A 20,461-nucleotide genomic window follows, 5' to 3' on the forward strand; every position below is an offset into this window, starting at 1 on the left:
GTTGTGGTGGAGGTGGGGCATCACCCCCAAAATAAGGGCAGGGTGGGGCAGCACCCCAAAAATGGGATAGGGGTTACCATAGAGAAAGGGCGGCTCCCCAGGATGGGGTCGGGGTGAGCGTAGGGGTGGGACAGCACCCTGAAATGGGCTTGGGGTGATCTTAGAGACACCCCCAAAATGGGGTCAGGGTTACCATGGAGATGCAGCATCCGCCACCGATGCGTTCGAGGGGCACAAATATCACCCCCACGAATCAGCAGGGGCAGCCCCAAAGCCTGGGGCTTCCTGGGAGCACCCTGCCCACCCACGGAGGGCACCCACCCGGCAGCACCCCGGCAACACCCTGCAAACCTCCCTCCCACACCAGCTTTTCACCCTCAGTCGGGGAGATCCCCAGCACAGACCCAGTGACACCCACCCTGCTCAGTGCCAGTGACAACCCCCTGCGTGGTGGCACATCCCTTCTGAGCCGTGTGGGATGGCATCGCCACCCTCGCCGGGCCGGTGCCACGGCCAGAACTGCCGGTGCTGCTGGGCTGGGCAGGGTTTCAGCACGGCAAAAGGGGAGCACCGAGCCTGGCAGGGCCTTTCCTCCTCACCTCCTGCCCAGCAGCCACGAGACACCAGTACATAGAAGCACCTGAGGGTGCCACCAGACGGCCTGTCCTTGTCCCCATCTCATCCCCACCACAGGCATCCCAAAAACTCTCTCCCCAAGGCCTCAGCTGAGCATCCACGTTGTTTTTCAACATGCCACACTCGCTGCGGGGCAAAGGGTGGTCAGTCAGGACTGATGGAGGGGAATAGCAGGCAGGGACCCCCCCTGTGCAGTCAGAGCACAGGCAGCACCCAGCCTCCTGCCTTCCTGCCTGCAGCAAATGGCTCTGCCCGTTGCTGAGCAGCAGCAGAGCTCCCCACTGGATCCCTCTCTCCCTGGCAGATGGATGGAGGCACCGGTGCCACCCGTGGGTGCCGGGCAGGTGCCGCAGGTGCCACGGGGCACAGGGCTGGGTGTGACTGCCGGTGCCAGCACACCTGCTGCACCTTGTCCCTGGGGCAGAGCACAGCTGGCACACTCTGCGAGGTCCTGGCAGCACCCACGGGGGCTTGTGGCATTTTGGGTGGGGGCCACCCGTCCCCCAGAGCAGCCCCACTCCTCACCTTTCCCCACGGCGGAGCAGAAAAGCTGATGGGGGAGGTTTCCCAGGTGCCCTCCCCGCTCCCACCCTGCTCCCTTCACAGTGCCCTGTCTGCCCTGGGCCGTTTTTGAGGTGCTCAAAATCTGTGCTTGAGCTACTGCCACAGCATTTCCACTGGGGCTCCCCAGCATGGGTCAGTGGGTAGCAGAATGAGGCCCACTAGCACAGCTTGGCTGGTTTTGGGGTGTGCAGGGCTGGGAACAGACCCCAGCCACATCACCCCTGTGCCCTGTAGAAGACAGTACCCTTCAGTCCCCTAGGGCATCCCTGGAGAGAGGGGGACCCACCTTGCTGCCCCCATCCTCACCTCTCCCCCCCACCGTTCCCCGGAGCTGGCAGACGCGGTGCCCAGGGAGGCTCTGGGGGGGTCTTACCTCCAGGGGTGCAGGGTTAGTAAGGGGCTGCAGGGGCTGCAGGGGCTCAGCAGCGTCGGGCTCTGGCTGCTCGGAGACAAACTGCAAGGCAAGACGAGCCGGCGCGGCGTCAGCGGGTGCCGGATGGTGCTGGAGGGTCCCCCTGGGGCCGGGGGGGGGGACAGGAGCCAAGAGCAGAGGGGACCAGGGCTGGGGGGCTGCCAGGGGAGTGGGGCAGAGCTGGAGGGGGAACACAGGGGATAGCAGGGACACTGCGGGGTCTAAGGCTGCTGCGGGGAAAGATACCGTGTAGACCACCCGGTACTGTCACCAGGGACTGTCACCGGGGGTCCCTGGCTGTGGGTGCAGGAGGAAGAAGGGCTGGGAGCTACGGCCCGCGGGCGGGGATGCAGCGGGATGGGAATGGACCGGAATGGGAGACGCTCCGGGACGGGGAAGAAGCAGGACTGGGATGCCGAGGGGCCTCGCCGCCCGCCCCCGGGGCCAGTACCGGCACCGGCGCGCCCCGCCCCGGCTCCGACTCACTCCAAGGTCAGCGAGGGGATCTTCAGCCTGTCCCGCCGCGACTTCATCCCTCCGCCGCCACCCCCGCTTTGCTCCCGCTCCGCTCTCGCAGCACCGGCTGCCCCCGCGCTGGGCGGCTCCCGCGGGCGGGCGGCACCGGCGGCCCCGACGGGGCTCCCTGCTCGGCCCGCCGGGCCCGGGCCCGCCCCCGCGGCTCGGCACGGCGCGGCACGACACGGCTCAGCACAGCTCGACAGCCCCCGGGCCCCCGCGAATCCGAGCCGGCCCGCCCGGTGCAGCAGCGGCCCCGAGCCGGAGCGCTCCCGGGATGTGCTGGGGCGCTGCCGCTGCTGAGACACCGCAGCCACAGCACAGCTCCGGTGCAGCCCCAGGGCAGCCCTAACAGCCCCAGGGCAGCCCTAACAGCCCCAGTGCGGCTGCAGTGCATCCCTAACGCAGCCCCAGTGCTGCCCCAGTGCTTCTCCAGTGCATCCCCAGCACACCCCAACACAAAAACCGGTGCAGCTTTGCAGCAGACTCCTACCACACCCCAGCATACCCCAGTACACCCCACTACTGCTTAGAACACCCCAATAACCCCCTCAGTACACCCCAGTACACTCCAATACTGATCAGAACACCCCAACACACCTCAGTGTACCCCAGTACACACAATCGGGTATCAGAGAACACGATGATGCCACCTTGGATTTGGGCACAACAAGCCCTGCTGGCGTTCAACACCCATCCCTGCTGCTGCCAATAGCGCTGGTGCTGTGTCCCCAGGTGTGTCCCTCCTGATGACACCCCACCCCACGCCCCAGGTGGCCCAGCTCAGGGACTTACGCTCTTCCTCGGCGCGGCAGACTCAGCTCTTTCTGCAACAAGAAAAGCAAGAAGCGGGGTCAGAGTGTGGCCCCAGGGATCGGGAGGGTGCCCACATGCTGGACCCTTGGTCCTGCCAGCCACATGGCAGCACCCCTGCTGTCACACCAAGCTGTCACTGCAGGGTCAGTCCCCACTCACCGTGCCCAGGGTGAGGGTGACAAATCACCCTCCCAGGGCCGGCACAAGGGAACATCTCCTTCCAGTGTCCCCAGGGCTGTCCCCACCCCATGGCCAGGCCCAGGAGCGATGGCATGAGGGTGGGAGCAGCACCACACACCCATCTGGAGCAGGGGTGGTGGCTGTGCCATGTCTCCCACCCCGTCCCCCCCATCCCAGGACCGGGGAGCAGCCAGCAGCCCCCGCACTGTTTATTTTTCCAGCCATGGGAATATTTCTTGTGAGAGCTGTTTGCTCGCAGGTGGTGCCACAGGCCAAAGGGCAGCTGCAGGCAGGAACCCAAGCCCGTGCCATCCTCCTGGTGTGCCAGGCACTGTCCAGCTCTGGCACTGCCCTGGTGACCACCTGTGTGCCACTGGGCACACCAGAGTGTCACAGATGCCCCCAGCACGCTGTGTGGATGGGCCAGTGTGTGACCTGGCTCTCTGTGGGGTGCTGGGACATGTGGCAGCTGCAAGTGCTGGTTAATGCCCCATCATTGCCCTTATCCTGTACCCACTGATCCCACACCCCTGAGCAGCTCAGCCCCATTCCTGGCATGGGCAGGCACCTCCTTGAGGGCAGGGGCTGCTGCCACTCATGTGGGGACACCCAGCAGCACCCACACACCCCCCAAACCCCCTTGGGGTGCCCATGCCCCATCCTGCTGCCCACGCCACGCAGCCCCTGTGGAAATCCCGGGATTGGGGCGCTCTGCAACGCAGTGATGCAGCAGCATTGCCATGGCAACGGGTGACATCATGCCTGGGTGCACAGGGACTCGGCAGCCCCGGGGCCTACGGGTGCGTGTCTGCCCCGGGGCGGCGTGGGTGCAGGGAGAGGGTACACGGGGTGGGGGTGGGTGCCCCAGTGCACCCAGTTGCTCTGGGTGACCCCAGGCCTGGGCTGGGCGAGAGGATGTGGGGTCCTTGCGTGGAGCAGGAGTGGGAGCACCTTCACCCAGCCCTGCCAACACCCAGCCCGGATCCCCACCCACACCCAGGGCTGTACCACTGGCCAGCACCCCCCACGCAAGGGTAGGGGCAGGGAAGGGTCACACGGAGGGTTTTACTGTTCAGCCATGTGCAGATGGGACAGTGGGACAGAGGACAGACACCCTTGTGTCCCCCCCGTGCTCACCCCCACCCCACAGCACAGCCTCCCCACCCATCTATAGGTGCAAGAGTAACCTGTGGCACCCGACCCCAACACTCCCAGGGGCTCTCTGATCATGCTGTGTCCCCAGGGACACCCAGAGCATCCCTAATGGCCCTGAGGACCCCGGTGGGGCAGTGCCACAGGCTCAGCACCCACAGCTGGTGGATGTGGACACACATCCAGCACGGCGCGTCTCCCATCAGCAGGTCCCAATGGGAAGCCAGGATTAACCATCAGCTGATCCCTGTGAGGACAGCATTGGGGACAGCATCAAGGATGGCATCAGGGATGGCATTAGGGATGGCATCAGGGACAGCATTTCTGCTGAGCAGTTCAGGATTAGGTCTCCGGTTGGGAGCCCCTTCCCACCCATCCTGCTGTGGGGATGGGGGCACACAGCACAGGTCCCACAGCTCTGCTCTTCCCGGGACTGCCAGGAGCGACCCCCAGAGCCAAGAGCCCCTCAGCCCACGGCCGTGGCTCTGTCCATCCCCACCCGTGGGCAGGTAGCTCCCGGGCAGGGCTGTCCCCGGGCCGAGTGTGCAGCGGAGCGCAGCTGCCCGAGGAGCTGCCAGCTCGGATGAAGGCAGCGCCGTGCCATCCTCCAACCGCCCCGACAGCTCTGCCCGGGCCCCCCGGCAACTGCAGATGGGGATGGAGGCGGGAGGTCACCCGGAAAATCCGGCTCAGCACTCAGCAATGTGAGCCTGGGGGCTCCGTGGTCATGACCTTTCTGAGCACGGATTCCTGAGGGATGCAGGAGAGTGGGTGTCCCTCAGCCTGGGGAGCACGAGCACAGGGCGGTGGAGGGGGCAGCTGTTCAGAGAGGTGGTTCGGCATGGACTGGGTTCGTGTGCTGGGCTGCAGGCACCACAGTGCTCCCGTGGGAGCCCCCACCCAGTTGGGTGCCCCCCACCAACATCCCGTGGCGTGGCTGGGCTCACACCCTGCCCTGCTGCCGGCACTGGGTGCCCGGCTCCTGTCCCACCCGTCACACACTGCTCACACACAGCACCCACCTCTTGCCCCCGCAGCACCCACCTCTCACACACAGCACCCACCCCCCCCCACACACACACACCCCCACTCAGAGCACCCCACTCCCACGTGAGGCACCCACTTCTTGCACACACCCCCACGCGGAGCACCCATCTCTGGCTCACAGCACCCGCTCCTTGCACACACAGAGCACCCACCTCTCACCCGCAGCACCCACTTCTTTGCACACGCAGTACCCACTCCCCGCGCACCCAGAGCACCCGCTGCTCACTTACAGCACCCACCTCTTGCGCACCCGTGGCCCACAGCACCCACCTCGCGCCCGCAGAGCCCACCTCTTGCCCACCCACACCCGGAACAGCCGCCTCTCACTCAGAACGCCCACCTCCCACCCGGAGCACCCGCCTCTCCCTCGCGCAGCACCCACCTCTTGCACACCCGCGCCCCGAACACCCACCCCCCCAACCCACGAGCTCCCGCCCCCTGCGCCCCCGCAGCGCCCACCCCTCGCAGACCCCCTCGCCGCGGGCTCACCGGGATAACCGCGCTCCCCGCTCTCCCTCCCGCCCCACGCCCCGCCGGTGCCGGTGCCCGCTCGCCGCGCCCGGTGCCCGGTGCCCACCTGGAGACCCCGGCGCCGCAGGATGCTGGGCTCGTCCATCCCGCCGCGCCGCCGCCGCCGCCTCCCGCTGCGCCCGCTCCGCCCGGTGCGCCCGGTCCGCCCCGCCGGTGAGCCCGGGGCGCCGCCCAGCGGCCCCGCCGCGTCACCGGACGCGCATCAGCACCGGCACCGGGGCCGGCACGGCACGGAATGGGGCTGGCACGGCTCAGAATGGGGCTGGCACGGCTCAGAATGGGGCTGGCACGGCATGGAGCTATCACAGCACAGAACTGGCATGGCACGGGGCTGGCACGGCACAGAATGGGGCTGGCACGGCATGGGGCTGGCACAGCATAGAACTGGCATGGCATGGCATAGCATGGCACGGGGCTGGCACGGCACAGAATGGGGCTGGCACAGCACAGAACTGGCATGGCATAGCGTGGCACGGGGCTGGCACGGTACGGCACTGCACGGCATGCGGCTGCTGTGGTGGCACAGGACTGGCATGCTACGAGGCAGGCACGGCACGGGACAGAGTGGGACTGGCACAGTCTGCCTGGCTTGGTCCAGCTCAGCGCAGCCCAGCATGGCAGGGTCTGGCATGGCGTGGCACAGTGTTGGCACACAGTGGGGCTGGCAGGGCATGGGGCTGGCACGGCACAGAATGGGACTGGCACGGCATGGGGCTGGCACAGCATAGAACTGGCATGGCATAGCATGACACAGGGCTGGCACAGCGTGGGGCTGGCATGGCACAGCATGGCACGGGACTGGCAGGTGGGGCATGGAACGACATGCAGCTCTCACATGGCATGGGACTCTCGAGGTATGGGGCTGACCTGGGGCTGGCATGATATGGCATGGCACAGGGCTGTCACAGCATGGCATGCAGCTGTCACGACACAGGACTGGCACAGCACGGGGCTGGCATGGCACAGTACAGTCTGGGACTGGCCCAATCTCCCTGGCTTGGTACAGCTCAGTACAGCCCAGCATGGCACAGTCTGGCATGGCGTGGTATAGCACATTATGGGGTTGGCACAGGGCTGGCACCATCTGCCTGGTTCAGCACATCCCATGGTGGCACAACAGATCATGGGACAGCCCAGGACTGGCACAGTCTTCCTGGCTTGGCACAGCCCAGCATGGCACGGCCTGGGGCTGGCACAGTGGGCACTGGTGGGAGCTCAGAGTGGTCCAGCCCAGATTTCTCCTGGTTGCCACAGCACAGCACAGCATTTATGACCTGAGGCAGCACTGCCCAGTACAGCCCAGCATGGCATGGCACAGCCCAGTCAGACGTGGCATGGTCCAGCATGGCACAGCTTAGTGTGGCACGGTACAACATGACCTGGCCTGGTTGAGTATGGCCTGGTTCAGCATGGCACGGCAGAGCCCAGTACAGCCCAGTCTTGCTGCCTGTTGTGGCACAGCAAGGCCCAGCATGGCCCAGTTCAGCACAGCACAGCTTGGTGTGTACCCCCACCCCGGTGGGCAGCACAGGGAGGGCACACAGGGACGCCGGAGGTGCCAGGGGGCCCTCTGTGCACCCATCCCGGCCGTGCCCACGCTGTCCCAGCACAGGGACACTCCCGCCACCACTGCCCTCCAGCCCCGAGCGAGCTCCACACAAGGAGCCGCTTTCTGCGGGAACAAGGGGACTCTGTGCGCGGCCCTCGGTGCCACCCGGCTCCACCGTCCCGGGGTCACCCGCCCGTCACACGGCTGCTGGTGCCCCGGTGCCACCGCGCTCTCCTGCCTCACTGGGGCTTTGTTCGCGGCGCAGGGAACGAGCCGTGCCGGGAACAAGCACAGCAGCCAGGTTTGGAAACACCACCCCCCCCCTCCCCAAAGAACCCCGGGCAACCCCAGCTTTGGAGATTCGCCCAGTTACGGGCAGAGAGGATCAAAACCACGCTGTGAAGTTTGAAAAAAAAAAAATTAAAAAAAAAACACCAACCCAACCAAAAACCCCAAGACTCATCTTTCGCTTACCTTGCGCTTCTGGCCGTGCCGGGGCACGTGGCGCAGCCAGGACATGCGGTGCAGCCGCGGGGCAGGGCCGGCCCCATCCCGGCAGCCGTGCCGGCGAGAAAAAGCGGGATATTTTGCACTGCTTTCTCTTTTGTTTTTAGTAAAAGTGAGGCAGGCACTCACGTCTCACGCTCCGACCTGCCTGGGAACGGCCGCCCTTCGGCAAGGTCTGAGCAGAAGAGGAAACAGCGGGTGCGGGAAGCTGCGCTGAGCACCGGGGCTGCCGCCGCGCCTGAGAGGGGCACCCACTGGGTGCTGGGGGATTGGGTAGCCAGGAAGGGCAGGGAAGCCCCGAATCCGGTGTAGGACACTCAAGGTGGGCGATGCTGGGGTGGCTGCTGGCGGCGCTGGCGGCGGGCGGTAAGTGCTGCTGCTTGCTGCGGTGCTGGGAGATGAGAGATAACTTCAGAAGACTTTCAATGAGTGATTCGGGGGCGATAAGGCCCGGGGAGGTGGTGCTGCAATGGAGACGCTCACCCATAACCACAGGGATGGAGTAAAGGCGGTGAATCCCCGCTGGCAGCGGGCAGGGCTGGGGTGAGCGGCACCAGCATCACTGGGGATGGGGGGAGTGGGGGGTCTTGGTGAGAATCGCTCGTGTGGCTGCTCCAATACCCCGTTTGAGCAGCGTGGTGATCAGGCAACATCTACAGCGCTGCTCCCTCGGTGCACGGGAAAGGCTATGGGATGTTGGAGCCCCCAGACACTGCCCTCCACCACAAGCACCGTCACCTCCCAGAACTTCTCCTGCTGGAAGAAATGCAGCTCCACCAACTCTTTCCACTGCTCCTGGTCTCCCCTTGGCCCTGCTGGCAACACCTCCTACACCCTGAACCTCTGGTGAGTTGGGCACTGTGGAGGGGGAGCCCATGGGACGTGTCCTGCCTCGCCCGGGTTCGACCCCGTGCCCGCTCCCTCCCCAGCTCCAATAGGTGCTGCAAGTATGACGCAGGCAAGATGACAAACTACAAACTGCCACATCGCCAACTGCACATCTTCATCAGCACTGTGGCCTGGGTGGAGGCAAGCTGGGAGGGCCACATCCACAGGACCCCCAACATCACATTTGTCTTCAACGAGGCTGGTAAGTGCCTGTGGGACCAGGCTGGGTGCCAGCACTGGGGCCAGTAGCTGCCAAAACCACTCAAAACGACATTTTTTCAGAGAAACCAGATCCACCTCCCACCCGGGTGCCCTTCTCCAAGACTGGCAGCCAGCTGAGGCTGCGGGTGCCACGGCCACAGTGCCGTGCCACGGACCAGCCAGCACAGCGGGAGGCTCGATCCTGGAGGGCAGGAGACAGCGGCTGGACACAGGTAAAACACTGTTTGCTGGAGCCAGGACAGTTGGGAGCACTGTGGCAGCCCGGTGAGTGTGGGGGCTCGGTGATGTCACTGTCCCCCCCTCCCAAACCCAGCTGTGCCCCATCTGTTTCGCTGCATTATCGGCTCTGCCTCATCTTCCGGCCATGGGATCCTCCTGCTTCCCATAACAGGATCAGGCCGTGATTTGCAGGGATTACACGGGCAAAACCCCAGATTATACTAATGACGACAACAGATGAAAGCTGGAGGCTTGTCCCCAGTGAAGCCCCCGCAGCTGGGGACCCCCTGCTCTTCTCAATTGCTGCCAGGAGGGTCCCAGGGTTGAAGAGGGGCTACCCCAACCAAGGAGACCCCTCAAGGCACTGTGTCCCCTCCATTTGGTTCTCCCAGCCCCTGGGATGATTGCAGATCACACTGATGGTCCAGTAACATGCTGGTTTTAATCTGAGGGCATCTTCATTCCTCTTCCTCTCTACAGTTGGAATGTACGACTGTGATGGTGAAAAATGAAGATGACTCAGGTTGGTTTAGCCTGTGGGGATGCTGGGGACAAGCATCTTCTGGGGGTATTCCCAGGTTCTGGCAGAATGCTCTGCCCTGTGCTCTCCCCCAACACCCCACAATGACCAAAAGCTGGGGAAACTTGACCCTGCCACCCCTCTCTAGTGAACTGTACCCTGAAGGGAAACGGCACCTTTGTGGTCCAGCTACGGCAAAAGACCTCGAACAGCTACTGGAGTGACTGGAGCAGCAACATCTCTGTTCCTGAGGGTGAGGAAGAGGAGGGGAGGCTGGTGGGATCCCAACAGCTCCCAGAAATGTTGATAGCTCAGTCAGGCTTGTCCCTCCTGCAGAAATCCTGGAGAGCCCAGTGCTGAGCCACCAACTGGAAAAACTAGGAAGAGATGGGCAGCGGGTGCTGAGGCTGAGCTGGCAGGTACAGCAGCATCCGTGAGGACCCTCCTGAGTTTTCCCCCCCCACCATTTCACCCCCCACACTGTCCACTCTCCTTCCCCAGCCAGTCCTCAAGGGGCAAAGGGATGTCAACTACACACTGCACACCCACATGCCGGCGTGTGGCTGTGATGGGCTGGACGAGGAGGACATGGTGGTGCTGGGGTGGGAGGTGAGGGAGCACCACCTCACCCTGTCTGGGGCTGAATACGAAATCCAGCTGAGGGCCATCAATGCGGCGGGGCCGGGGCCGGTGTCGCGGCTCCACGTACCGGCAGAGGAGCACGCAGGTACCTGTCCCACCAGAGGGCTGAGCTCCCCTGGCAGCCCCTCAGGGAGTTATTATTTCCAGCTATCCCTCACACCCCGCCCCTGTTTCACCCCAGATCTCAGCTTCAAGGACGTCAGCGTGGCCGGCAGCGCTGTGACGGCGCGGTGGGAAGCACCAACCCCGGGCGAGGCCTATTGCTTCGAGCAGCAGGTCCTGGCAAAAGCCCCACAACAGGGCGTCTGCATCCGAGAGGAATTCCCTGCCAAGAGCATCCACGTGGAGGAAGGCAAGGCAAGCACCCCTAAGCCCCCCACCTGGGGGCTCAGAGCTCGGTGGGGGTCTAACCAGTTTGTTCCCCAGGAGCACTGGGAGCGCTGGCGTGTCATCGCCTCGCCGTGCACGGCTGGGACCCGGACAGGGGCTGGGCCACCTTCGCCCTGTGGCACCACTACACCAGCAACGGTAAGTGTGGGAGCACAGCACGTCAGTGCCTGGCTTAACTCCAGAAAGGGAGTTCCTGAAATGCTCCCCTGTTTTTTGGCACCGCCCCCCGCAGACTCGCTGGCCGTGCCCACCGAGATCAGCAGCGGAGATACCAGCGTGGTCCTCCAGTGGGAACCGTCCCCCCGCGCCGCCTGTCCTGGAGTGCTGGCCAAGTACCTCATCTGCCACATGGCCGAGAGGGACAACATCACCTGTGAGTGGGACCCCTCCAGCTCTGTGGGGCAGGAGGAGGGTGATGCCCAGGCAGCTGCCACACTGATGCCCAACTTGTTTTCTTTTGCCCAGACAGCGAAGCGGATGCCACGGCAGCAAACTACACCCTCCAAAACCTCCAGCCTGGCACAGCCTACAGGGTGGGTGTTTGGGAGGTGACAAAGGACAGCGAGGGCACCTGCAGTGCTTGGCAGAAATTCCACACCAAGGCGTTGGGTAAAGGGCTGGCACCCCATCGTCTCCCTCACCCCGAAATGTCTCCTGTGTCCCATGTGGGGTGTTGGGGACAGCAATGCCACCATCCAGCGGTGCCTGTCCGCAGGACCCCAGGGAGCAGTGTGGAGAGCCAACCTGAAGTACCTGGGCACCTCACTCGGTGTCCCCGTCGTGGCTGCCATCTACCACCTGACCAAAAAGAGGTGACAGCAGCGCCCTTGCCCCCCATGCCGCTCAGGTCACCCCCTATTGCCCAACCCCTCACTAACCACCCCCTCCCTTCCCAGGGCTCGCCGCCTCCTCTTCCCACCTCTTCCCAAGCCCGTGGGCACCAACGCCATCCAGTTCTCTGATGACGAGAAGGGCCAGGTGAGACCCAAAGTGCTGCCCACAAATGCCCACACACGGTCCTGGCAGGGGACATTCTGCCCCAAACCCACCCAACCCTTAGGGCCAGCCCCGGATAGGCCTCCTGGAGCCCTCGGAGAGGTTCAACCCGGCTGAGCTGCTGCTGCCGGAGCCGAATCCCAGCAAGGAGACAGCTGACACCAGCACACAGACTGATGGGCCACATCCCAGCGCGCCACAGCCTGACGTGTCACAACCCAGCCCTGTGGAGGAAAAGCCAGCGGAGGTGGTGGTGGTGTGTCCAGCAGGCTGTGAGGAGGAGATGACCTTTGCCTACCGCAGGCAGGAGATGCTGAGCCCGGTGGGATCTCCACCCCCTGGCAGCACCAGCTGCACTGGGCACCCACCCGCTGAGGAGGAGGAGGAGGAGGAGGAGGAAGAGGAGGAGGGAAGGCAGGGGCTACACCAGCCCCTGATCCCCATTGCCCTGCTCATGTCCAACAAATCCATCATCATCAGGGACCAGGAAGGATGGGATCCAACGCCGGAGAAGTCGGTGCCATAGCCATCACCAGGTTGGAGCAGCAGGAATGGATGGCAGGAACAGGGTGTCCTGTGGGATGCTGGGTGCCCAGCCCGTGGGATCACGGTCACACCAGCACTTTCAGGGGGGGTTTTCTGGTTTCCAGGACAATGCAATGCCTCTGGATTCAGTGTTGCACTGTGCCAGGTTTTAGCCATACACTTCCCAGCCTCGACTTTTCACCTGGAATAAAAGCCAAGGGAAGGTGGCTGCAGAGTTTGTCCAGGGCTGAGGGTATTTCCTTGGCTGGATCAGGAGGAGAGGTAGAACTTCATCCCTGCCAGCTGCCACGGCTGGGACCAGCATCCCCTCCATGGGATGGGGACGCAAAGAGCCCCAGCACCAAACACCATCTACCTGCAAAAAAAAAAAAATAAAAATAAAAACCAGGCAAAAAATAAAGAGAGAAAGAAAAGCAAACATAAAAAAATAAAGTAACTCCACAAAGCAACAGGGCTGAGATGGTTTTTCCTCGCCTGACCCGGGCAGATTGCAGCAAGGATTTAGAGCCGAGGGCAATCCTCGGCGCTACAGAGGACACAGCCCGGCTGGGGTGATCCCTCGCCATCCCCCCCCCAACCCAGCCCCTTCTCGTGGGGCCACGTTGTGGCTTCGGGCTTTATCTGGGGCAGAACTGGAGATGAAAAGCGATTTGCGGTTTTCTCTGCCTGGCGGCGTCGGCGCTGACTTGCTGAGAGAGCAAAAAACTTTAAAAAAACCCTACAAACTACGTGGGGTTTGCAGCACGGGGAAGTCCAGGTAAGGCACCGCCGCGGTGTCTCAGCCACTGGCGCACGTCTCAGCCCCCCCCGCTGCTGCTTTCAGCTCGTGTTTTGCAAAGGATTTCACCAAAATCGCTCTCTCGCAGCGATTCACCTGCACAGCGGGAGGAAACCGCGAGCCGAGACACCGCACCGGGAGCGCGGGGTGCGGGACCGGCACTTTCACCTCGCAACCCCCGCCGGCGACGGCAGGGCTGGGATTTACGGCCATCCCCAGCGCTCCAGAGGCGATGGTGGCTGCGATGGCGTTGCTCCCACGGCTGGGGGTCCCGTTCAGGACCCGCATCACCCCCGTGCCCGCCGATGTCCGGCACCGCACTCCCAGGACGTGGAGCTGCTGGCGAAGCCACGAGGTGGCACCAGCCCCACGTCCCCACGGCGCTTCCCAACCCCTTGGCAGAGCAAATCCATCCTTCCCTCCCCGCCTCGCATCCCCTCACAGGCCCCCTCGCGCACCCCAAATCCCTGGGGGGAGAGGGGGGGATCGGCTGCAGGCTGGAGATCTGGCGTCCTGCCACGCAGAAACCCAGGCGCGGGGATTAGATTTCGGGATTTTGCCGGGATTTGGGAGATGCCAGGCTCACCGCCGGAGCGCACCAGGCACACGGGGAGGAAGTATCCGGTTACAGGAGCGGGTGCACACTCGGGTTTCAGCCCCGGCCCCTGTTTACCGCCCGGTTTTTGGGGTCAGAGAGATGAAGGAAACAGCTCTGGGGTCACGGCTCAGCGCGGCTGGGTGGCAGCAGTAAACACATTGCCCGGCTCGAGGCCAGCGCCGACGCCAGTTAATCATTCCAGTTCATGGAATGAGTTCACAGCAGGACAGACAGTCCCAGTCGCTGCATCAAAAACACCCTGGGGAGGGGGAACAGCAGATCCCCCATGATTTCACCCTCCAGGGATCCGTCCCACCCATGGTGCCACTCACACCCCCTCTGATGCCTCCAGGGATGACCCTGTGCATCTTTTCCCACACATGTCCTGAGCTGGCCAGTGCTCTGCCAGGAACACGGTGCCCATGGACAAAGTGCCAGGGAAAACTAATCAAGCCATAACTGGCCAATTAGTGCGAGCGAGTGGCTCGGGACTTTCTAATTAGTTTAAATTTCACGGGATTGTTTTCCGAATGAGTCCCCGGGAGCTGTGCGGAGCCTGGTGATCCAAGGGCAGCTGCCAGGCCAGACTTTGCAGCCAGGACACGACCTTCCCTGCTCCTCCATGCGGATCTGAATGGGTGCAGGACCCAGACGTGCCACAGGGCATTGGTTATGCCTGGTGAGAGCCACCACCACCCACAGCCTGAGGGTGGGCAACTCGTCACACCCAACAGGAGACTCGAGGCTAAGCAGCCAAAAGCCATCACAGCAGGGAAAATAAAGGTCAGCCCAGCTGGGGGGTGTAATGGTGGGGGCACAAGGGGTTCAGCATTGATCCCAAAGCTATGGGATCCCCTATTCACACCCACTGGTGCCAGCACTGCCCAAACCACCAGTGACAGTGCTGTTTCCCTGGGCGAACGTGGAGCATCCCTGCTTTAAAGGGGAAAAACCTCATCTTATTCCCTCCCTATTCCCACAAAGTCCCAGTGGTGTGTCCCCAGAAGTAAATGGCACTAGGGACACGTGCAGCTGGATTTACCTGGAAGTGGAAAACTCAGCACCACATCCCAAGAAAGCAGGTGGAGCAGCCAGAGCTGCCAGGAAGGTGGTGGGAGCCCGGGGATTTGCTTTGAGCTCCCTGATTTTATAGAATCATAAAATTTGGAAAAGCCCTCTGAGATTATCCAGTCCAACCATTAACCTAGCACTGCTAAGCCCACCACTAACCCATGTCCTCAGGTGCCACATCCACGTGGCTTTTAAATCCCTCCAGGGATGGGAACTCCACCATTGCCCTGGGCAGCCTGTTCCCATGTGCCTGACCATTCCTTGGGTGAAGAAATTTTTCCTGATCCCCTGCAGCAACTTGAAGCCATTTCCTCTTGATTTCGGGAGATGCAAGCTCAGATGGCACCAGAGGAAAAACATAAAACAGCCAAAGGGGTTTGCTATGGCCCCATCACCATCAGCCCTTGGGAGGTCTAAGCCCCCAGGGAAGGCGAGATCCATCCCTGCGGGCCCAGGCTGATATTTCTCCCTCAGATTAAGGTGTTTTGCTCCCAGATCGAGGAGTTTAACCTGTTTCTTAGCCTCAAGGAAGCAGCCCCACAGAGCCACGGCCTGGTTTTAGCACGGGCAGCGAAGAAGAATATCACAGCCCTGCAACCCTTTCCCTCCCTCGTTCATCCATCCCTTTCCCAGTCCCTTCCCTCACCCATCCATCCCTCTCCCACCCCTTTCCCTACACCCAGCACCCTCTCCTCCTGCCTGAGCCCCATCCCAGAGAAGAGCCAATGCCAGTGTGATGTTTGAGCCCAGCCCGACCACCAGCCGTGGCTGAGAGAGAGCAGGATTATTTGCCGGGCAAAAAGCCATCCCTGCCACCACCTCCACAATGCCACCCGCTGCCAGGCAGATTAGGTGACTTAATCCCTAAGCAAACAAACTGATCCCTGGGATTTTTTTTCTTTTTTTATAGAGTTTTTCATTTTTTAAGCAGGACTCAAAAGCTGTGTCTCGCCCCGGGGGTGAACAGCTCATTTCATCCACCCCCCCCCCAGCACTGCAAAACCTGAGTGGGCTGGATGCCCGACAGATCCCTGGGGCAGTAAAATCTCAGCATCTTTGGAATTTGGGCTTTTCCTCTCTAAAAAAAAAAAAAAAGCTTCTGGGATTCTTCTCACCAAAAAAACAAAACAAAACAAAACAAAAACCAAAAAAAAAAAAACTAAAAAACCCTCCATGCATTGCTGGCACAGGCATCCTGCAGCGGGGAAGGGGCTGCGGGGCCCACAGCTGGACGGACAGACACATCTGGACAGAGAGACGCCGGCCGCAGCTGGGCTCAGCTTGTTTTGAAAGTCACGGGTGTTTCAGCTCCGGCGTTTTGCAACCGTTCGGTGTCACAACAACAACAACAACTCGGTTCTCCTTCGCAAACAGGCCCCGCGGCCGCCCCAGCTCTTTCCTGCTCACGTCAGCCCGAACTCGCCTGCAACAGCCTCACCCGGGCCAGCGCTGTTTCCAAACCCGAGGAGGGAAAGAGACTCCAAACAGCACCAAAACTGAATATTTAACAAACCGAGGGGGGCCTCGGAGCTGCCCCCGGGGCTGCACTGGGTGCTCGGCTCGCTTCAAAATCCCGCCGGGATGCTGCGTGTCCCAGCACGCGAGCTGGGAGAAGAGGGTGAACACCATCTTCTCCCCTCCCAGGGGGACGCTCGGGCGATGGCAGGAAGCATTTTCTTTCTGCAGTTTTAACGTTTTCAGATGGCTGCTCTCAGGGGCCGGCAGCCCCGGGGGCAGCTCAAGCCGCTGGCACGGCCGGAGCTTTCCAGGCTTTGGCAGCTGCGAAGCCGCAGCTATTGAATTGTGGTTGTTTTTCTTTTCAACGGAAACTTTATAATAATAGTAAAAGAAATCATAAATCCAGGGTGCAGGGAGGCGGGCGGCCGCCTCCGTGCGCTTCCCTGGGTATCGGGTGATCGGAAAGGGGAGGACGCAGCGCCCTTATCAGCACACGCGTTCCCTGCCCACTTGGCAGCGGAGCCGGCCGGAGGTTTGCAGCATAAACATATTTTGCTCAAGCAGGAGGCCGGAGTTGACCTAAGGACAGCTCGATAAGAAGCAGAGAACCCCCCCCCAAAATCCCCTATTTACAGCACACATCCTCTCTCCCCCCGCATCCGTGCAGGCTCATCCCGGAGCAAGCAGCCAGCTCGGCTTTGCAGAGATAAACACAGGACCAAGATCAACACTCCCTCTCCCAGCTCCGCTCCCCCGATGTTTACCAGCTCTTTGCAGGCAGATCGACTCTCCCTCGTTTTTTATTTTTTTTTTTTCCCAGACCAAACCGCCGGGAAAGCGGAGGGAACCGGCTCAGCCCTCCCCGGGACCGTCCGGCAGCGCCCTCCCCACCGGCACTGCCCTCCACAGCCACCTCCAGCCAGCTGGGACCCCCCGGGCTATCGCTGCCTCCACCGTCGGGCCGCGATGCGGTGGCATTTACACAGCTGCTCAGCAGGAAAATGCCTCTGCCTGTTCCACATAAAGGCCTACATTAAAAAATAATGGGGTGCAGGCTTGCTAATGTGGTCGGTGAGAGGGCAGGGGGCAGCCCTGCCAGCTGCCTCGGACCCCAGCCCATAATATTCTGTGGTTCTGATTCTCCCCCCAAACTGAGCTTGGTCTGAGGGTTTTTTTTTGTTGAAATCAGCTCAAAAATTGCTGCTTATTGCAGGGTGGTGGGGAAGAAAAAAAAGGGCTTAACCCTGTTTCGGAAGACTTTGAAGTTGGAGAGTGGGAGGAGAGATCAGAGCCGTGGGGTTTTGACAGGGTCACGCCATCGCTCCTGCCCCCGAGCGAGGCTGAGGTGACAGTGAGCAGGGAGGGTGACAGCCCCGGCTCCTCCCTCCTCAGCGGGGACACCCAGAGCAGCCCAGCAGGGAGGGAGGGGGTGGCACACGCCCCACACGAGCAAGGTTTTAGCTGTGGGGAGATTTGGGGGTCAGGGCGTGGCGTGTCCCCGCGGCAGGGGACGGGCACCCACGCCGCGCTCCACGGGGGTTTCTCCACGATCTGTGAAGCGGAGCCGGGGAGTGACAGCAAACACAGCCGGGGCGGGGTGGGGAAGCGGCGCTGGGAGCAAAGTCCTGTCTCGCCACATCCCTGTCACAGGGCACGGTCGTGTCACCTGCAGATCCCAGCCCGGCGTGGGAGCCCCGAGCTGGGCGAGCGCCATCCCCACGCGCACTGTTTGTGTGCCAACACGTCACGCGCCGCCGCTGGATGGGCTCGGGATGGGAATTTTTTTAGCGTTGTTGTTTTTGAGGGTTGTTGTTTGGTTTTTGGTTTTTTGTTTTTGTTTTTTTTTAACAAAGCCAAAATATTTGTGTCCCCGCAGGGACGGCTCCGGGTCACCGAGCACGGGGGTGCCGCACTGGGGTCCCGGAGAGAGAGGGGACACCCGGCTCGGTGGGGAGGGTCCGGTGCCAGCGGCTCCATCCCTGATTCGGTCCCCAGTGTTTATACATAGACATGTTTGTGCGCTGCGCCGGCCCCTTCCTCGTTCCCAAACAACCGGATAAAAGTCAAAAAGTCATAGAAATTTTCCATTGCCCGAGGAAAGGAGGGAGAGAGCAGTGACTGTGCAAGGGGCCGGGGAGTGCCACAGCGAGGGACCCCAAAGGGGGGAGTCAGACCCAAAAAAACCACAAGGGCTTGGGTTTGATATAGTGAATAAAGGAGGTGGTTTGCTCCCGGCAGCCTGAGGCAAGGCCGGCACCCGTAGCACGCGCTGCCGTCGGGGTTTGTGGGGTGTCCCGGTCCAAGATCCCCTTGGAACGATGCTGGCAGGGGACGGGACATGTGGCACGTGCAACACTTCCATCCAGCTGCTCCAGATCCCCCCCCTGCTTTTTGGCACAAACCCACCGCGGTTTCCCGCAGTTTCCCCTCCTCCCCTCCCGCACCCGGAGGGGCTCAGTTCCCGCACCGGGCTGAGAAAAGCTGCGATTCCTGTCGAGCCAGCGGGGAAAGCCCCGGCGCAGGGATGCGGGGACTTTGCCTGTGGTTTCCGTGGGCGGCAGCGGCTCCGGCAAACAGGCGGCTGAGTCAGCGGGTGGAGGGGCGGCCGCGATGCCGCCCCGGCATGTCGGAGTGCACGGCTGCTTCCCGGAGCTCTGGCACAGCTCTGCCGCTGCCGCGTGAAGGCGGAGACCCCAGAGCCTCAGACCCCTGAGGTGGTGCCAGGGCCAAGCTGTGCCATCCACAGCCGGTGGTTGGAGCAAACCCAGAGCAAGGCCCGGTGCTGTTGGGGACTGTGTGTGTCTCCTCAGGGTTCAACTTAGGGGTGAACAGGTCCCTCTAAACCCCCATCTGCGAAGACTGCTGCTCCCAGGTGGGAGCACCGTGAACCCACCATCCCACCAGCACAAAGATGCTGGTGCACGAACCCTGTCCCCAGCACAGGGCACTCCCCTGCGGCCAAAACCCAGATTTGTCATCATCGACCGCCTCCCCACCCCGTGCAAACAGAGCAGCCCCCAGCGGGTGCCCCTGGGCAGGTTTTGGGGTGAGCTGCGCCCCGCAGGGCTCAGCCCAGCTGGGATGGGGGAAGGCGGTGCTTGTTTTGGGAGCTGGACGGGCGCCCGGGCCGGAGGCAGCAGCGGCGCAGTTAATCCCGGCCCTCGCAGGGCTGCGCCAGCTCCAGCACATTCTGTCCCTGCCAGCGCCGGGACGGCCGCGAGTTTCGCGTGTCACCCTCCCCGCGGCACGGCCACCACTGACCCCCTGCCACTGATTCCCTGCCAGCAGACAACAGCCTCGAGGGATGGACCGAGCATCCTCCGGGAATGGCGAGGGCTGGGGAGAAGGAGCAGCCCCCCAACACGATGTAGAAAGGGGCTGCAGGGCCGTGAGCTGCAGCTGGGGGGTCCCAGCATCCTCTAAATCCATGAGCTGCAGCGAGGGGGGTGTCTCAGCACCCTTCAGAGCCGTGAGCTGCCATTTGGGGAGGGTCCCAGCACCCTGCGGATCCATGAGCTGCAGGGACAGGGGCTCAACACCCCATAGGGCTGGGAATCAAAGCTGGGGAGTCCCAACAACCTGCAGAGCTGTGGAGGTGTAGTGGGGGGGGGGTGTCCCAATACCCTGCAGGGGTGGTAGTGGTGGGGGTGTCCCAGCATCCTGTAGATCCATGAGCTACAGAGGGATAGATCCCATCACCCTACAGGGCTGTGAGCTACAGCTGGGGGCAGTCCCAGCAACCTGCAGAGCCTCAGAGATGTAACAGGAGGGTGTCCCAGCACCCACAGGGATGCTGAACTGTGGTGGGGAGAGGTCCCAGCACCCTGCAGAGCTGTGGAGCTGCAATGCGAGGGAAGTCCCAGCACCCCTATGGACAGAGCAGAAGGGTTCCACGTTTTTGGGACTGAAGGGTAAAAAAGAGAAGAGAGGAGCAGAGTGGGGGCTGGGGGCGGGTTTCTGTGCCCCTCGCAAGGAGTAGATTCTGCCGGGTGGTCTGGGCAGCATTTTCCAGCACACGGGGCCAAGAGCTATAAATAATCCCGGCACTGTAATTGCATCACGCGCCTCCTGCCTGGGATCGGGTCTCTGTGCTGAGCCGGCACCACCGCACATGGCACGGGGCCATCCCGGCTCAGCAGACCCCCAGGGGACTCCGTGTGCCCCCAACCCCCTGTGGCAACAAACCAGAGAACAGCCCGGGCTGTTCAATCAGGACTTTGGAG

At 62.3% G+C, this 20,461-nt stretch overlaps 2 protein-coding genes across 3 annotated transcripts in view; one reads left to right on the forward strand and one right to left on the reverse strand.

Annotated features, from left to right (window-relative positions):
• The window catches only part of MAST3 (microtubule associated serine/threonine kinase 3), a 31,628-nt gene extending 25,654 nt beyond the window's left edge, over positions 1 to 5,974 (reverse strand). For both annotated transcript variants that reach the window (XM_027906333.1, XM_027906332.1), the window contains exons 1-2: positions 5,901 to 5,974; positions 2,924 to 2,955 (exon numbers count right to left, since the gene is read on the reverse strand). In XM_027906333.1, coding sequence (XP_027762134.1) covers positions 2,924 to 2,955; positions 5,901 to 5,939 — 71 coding nt within the window. In that variant the 5' untranslated portion in view covers positions 5,940 to 5,974. The remainder of the gene's footprint in view (positions 1 to 2,923; positions 2,956 to 5,900) is intronic.
• Positions 5,975 to 8,778: 2,804 nt separating this feature from the next.
• Positions 8,779 to 12,535, forward strand: IL12RB1 (interleukin 12 receptor subunit beta 1). The gene is made up of 13 exons (XM_027906336.1): positions 8,779 to 9,000; positions 9,081 to 9,232; positions 9,720 to 9,762; positions 9,908 to 10,012; positions 10,096 to 10,178; positions 10,261 to 10,486; positions 10,583 to 10,753; positions 10,828 to 10,929; positions 11,024 to 11,164; positions 11,257 to 11,400; positions 11,507 to 11,603; positions 11,688 to 11,769; positions 11,852 to 12,535. The coding sequence occupies exons 1-13, from the start codon at positions 8,874 to 8,876 to the stop codon at positions 12,311 to 12,313; spliced, it is 1,935 nt and encodes a 644-aa protein (XP_027762137.1). The 5' UTR covers positions 8,779 to 8,873; the 3' UTR covers positions 12,314 to 12,535.
• Positions 12,536 to 20,461: the final 7,926 nt, after the last annotated feature.

The sequence above is a fragment of the Empidonax traillii genome, unplaced genomic scaffold (assembly GCF_003031625.1).
Source record: "Empidonax traillii isolate 1590-97213 ecotype Southwest subspecies unplaced genomic scaffold, ASM303162v1 scaffold1276:size275569, whole genome shotgun sequence".
NCBI classification, from domain to species: Eukaryota; Metazoa; Chordata; class Aves; order Passeriformes; family Tyrannidae; genus Empidonax; species Empidonax traillii.

What these genes read in the sequence shown, in the direction of transcription:
- IL12RB1 (XM_027906336.1), top strand. Translation starts at nt 8,874, where the DNA reads ATGACAAACTACAAACTGCCACATCGCCAACTGCACATCTTCATCAGC. An exon ending in TGCTGAGGCTGAGCTGGCAG is followed by an intron (nt 10,179 to 10,260) that starts GTACAGCAGCAT and finishes CTCCTTCCCCAG; the next exon opens with CCAGTCCTCAAGGGGCAAAG. An exon ending in CGAGAGGGACAACATCACCT is followed by an intron (nt 11,165 to 11,256) that starts GTGAGTGGGACC and finishes TCTTTTGCCCAG; the next exon opens with ACAGCGAAGCGGATGCCACG.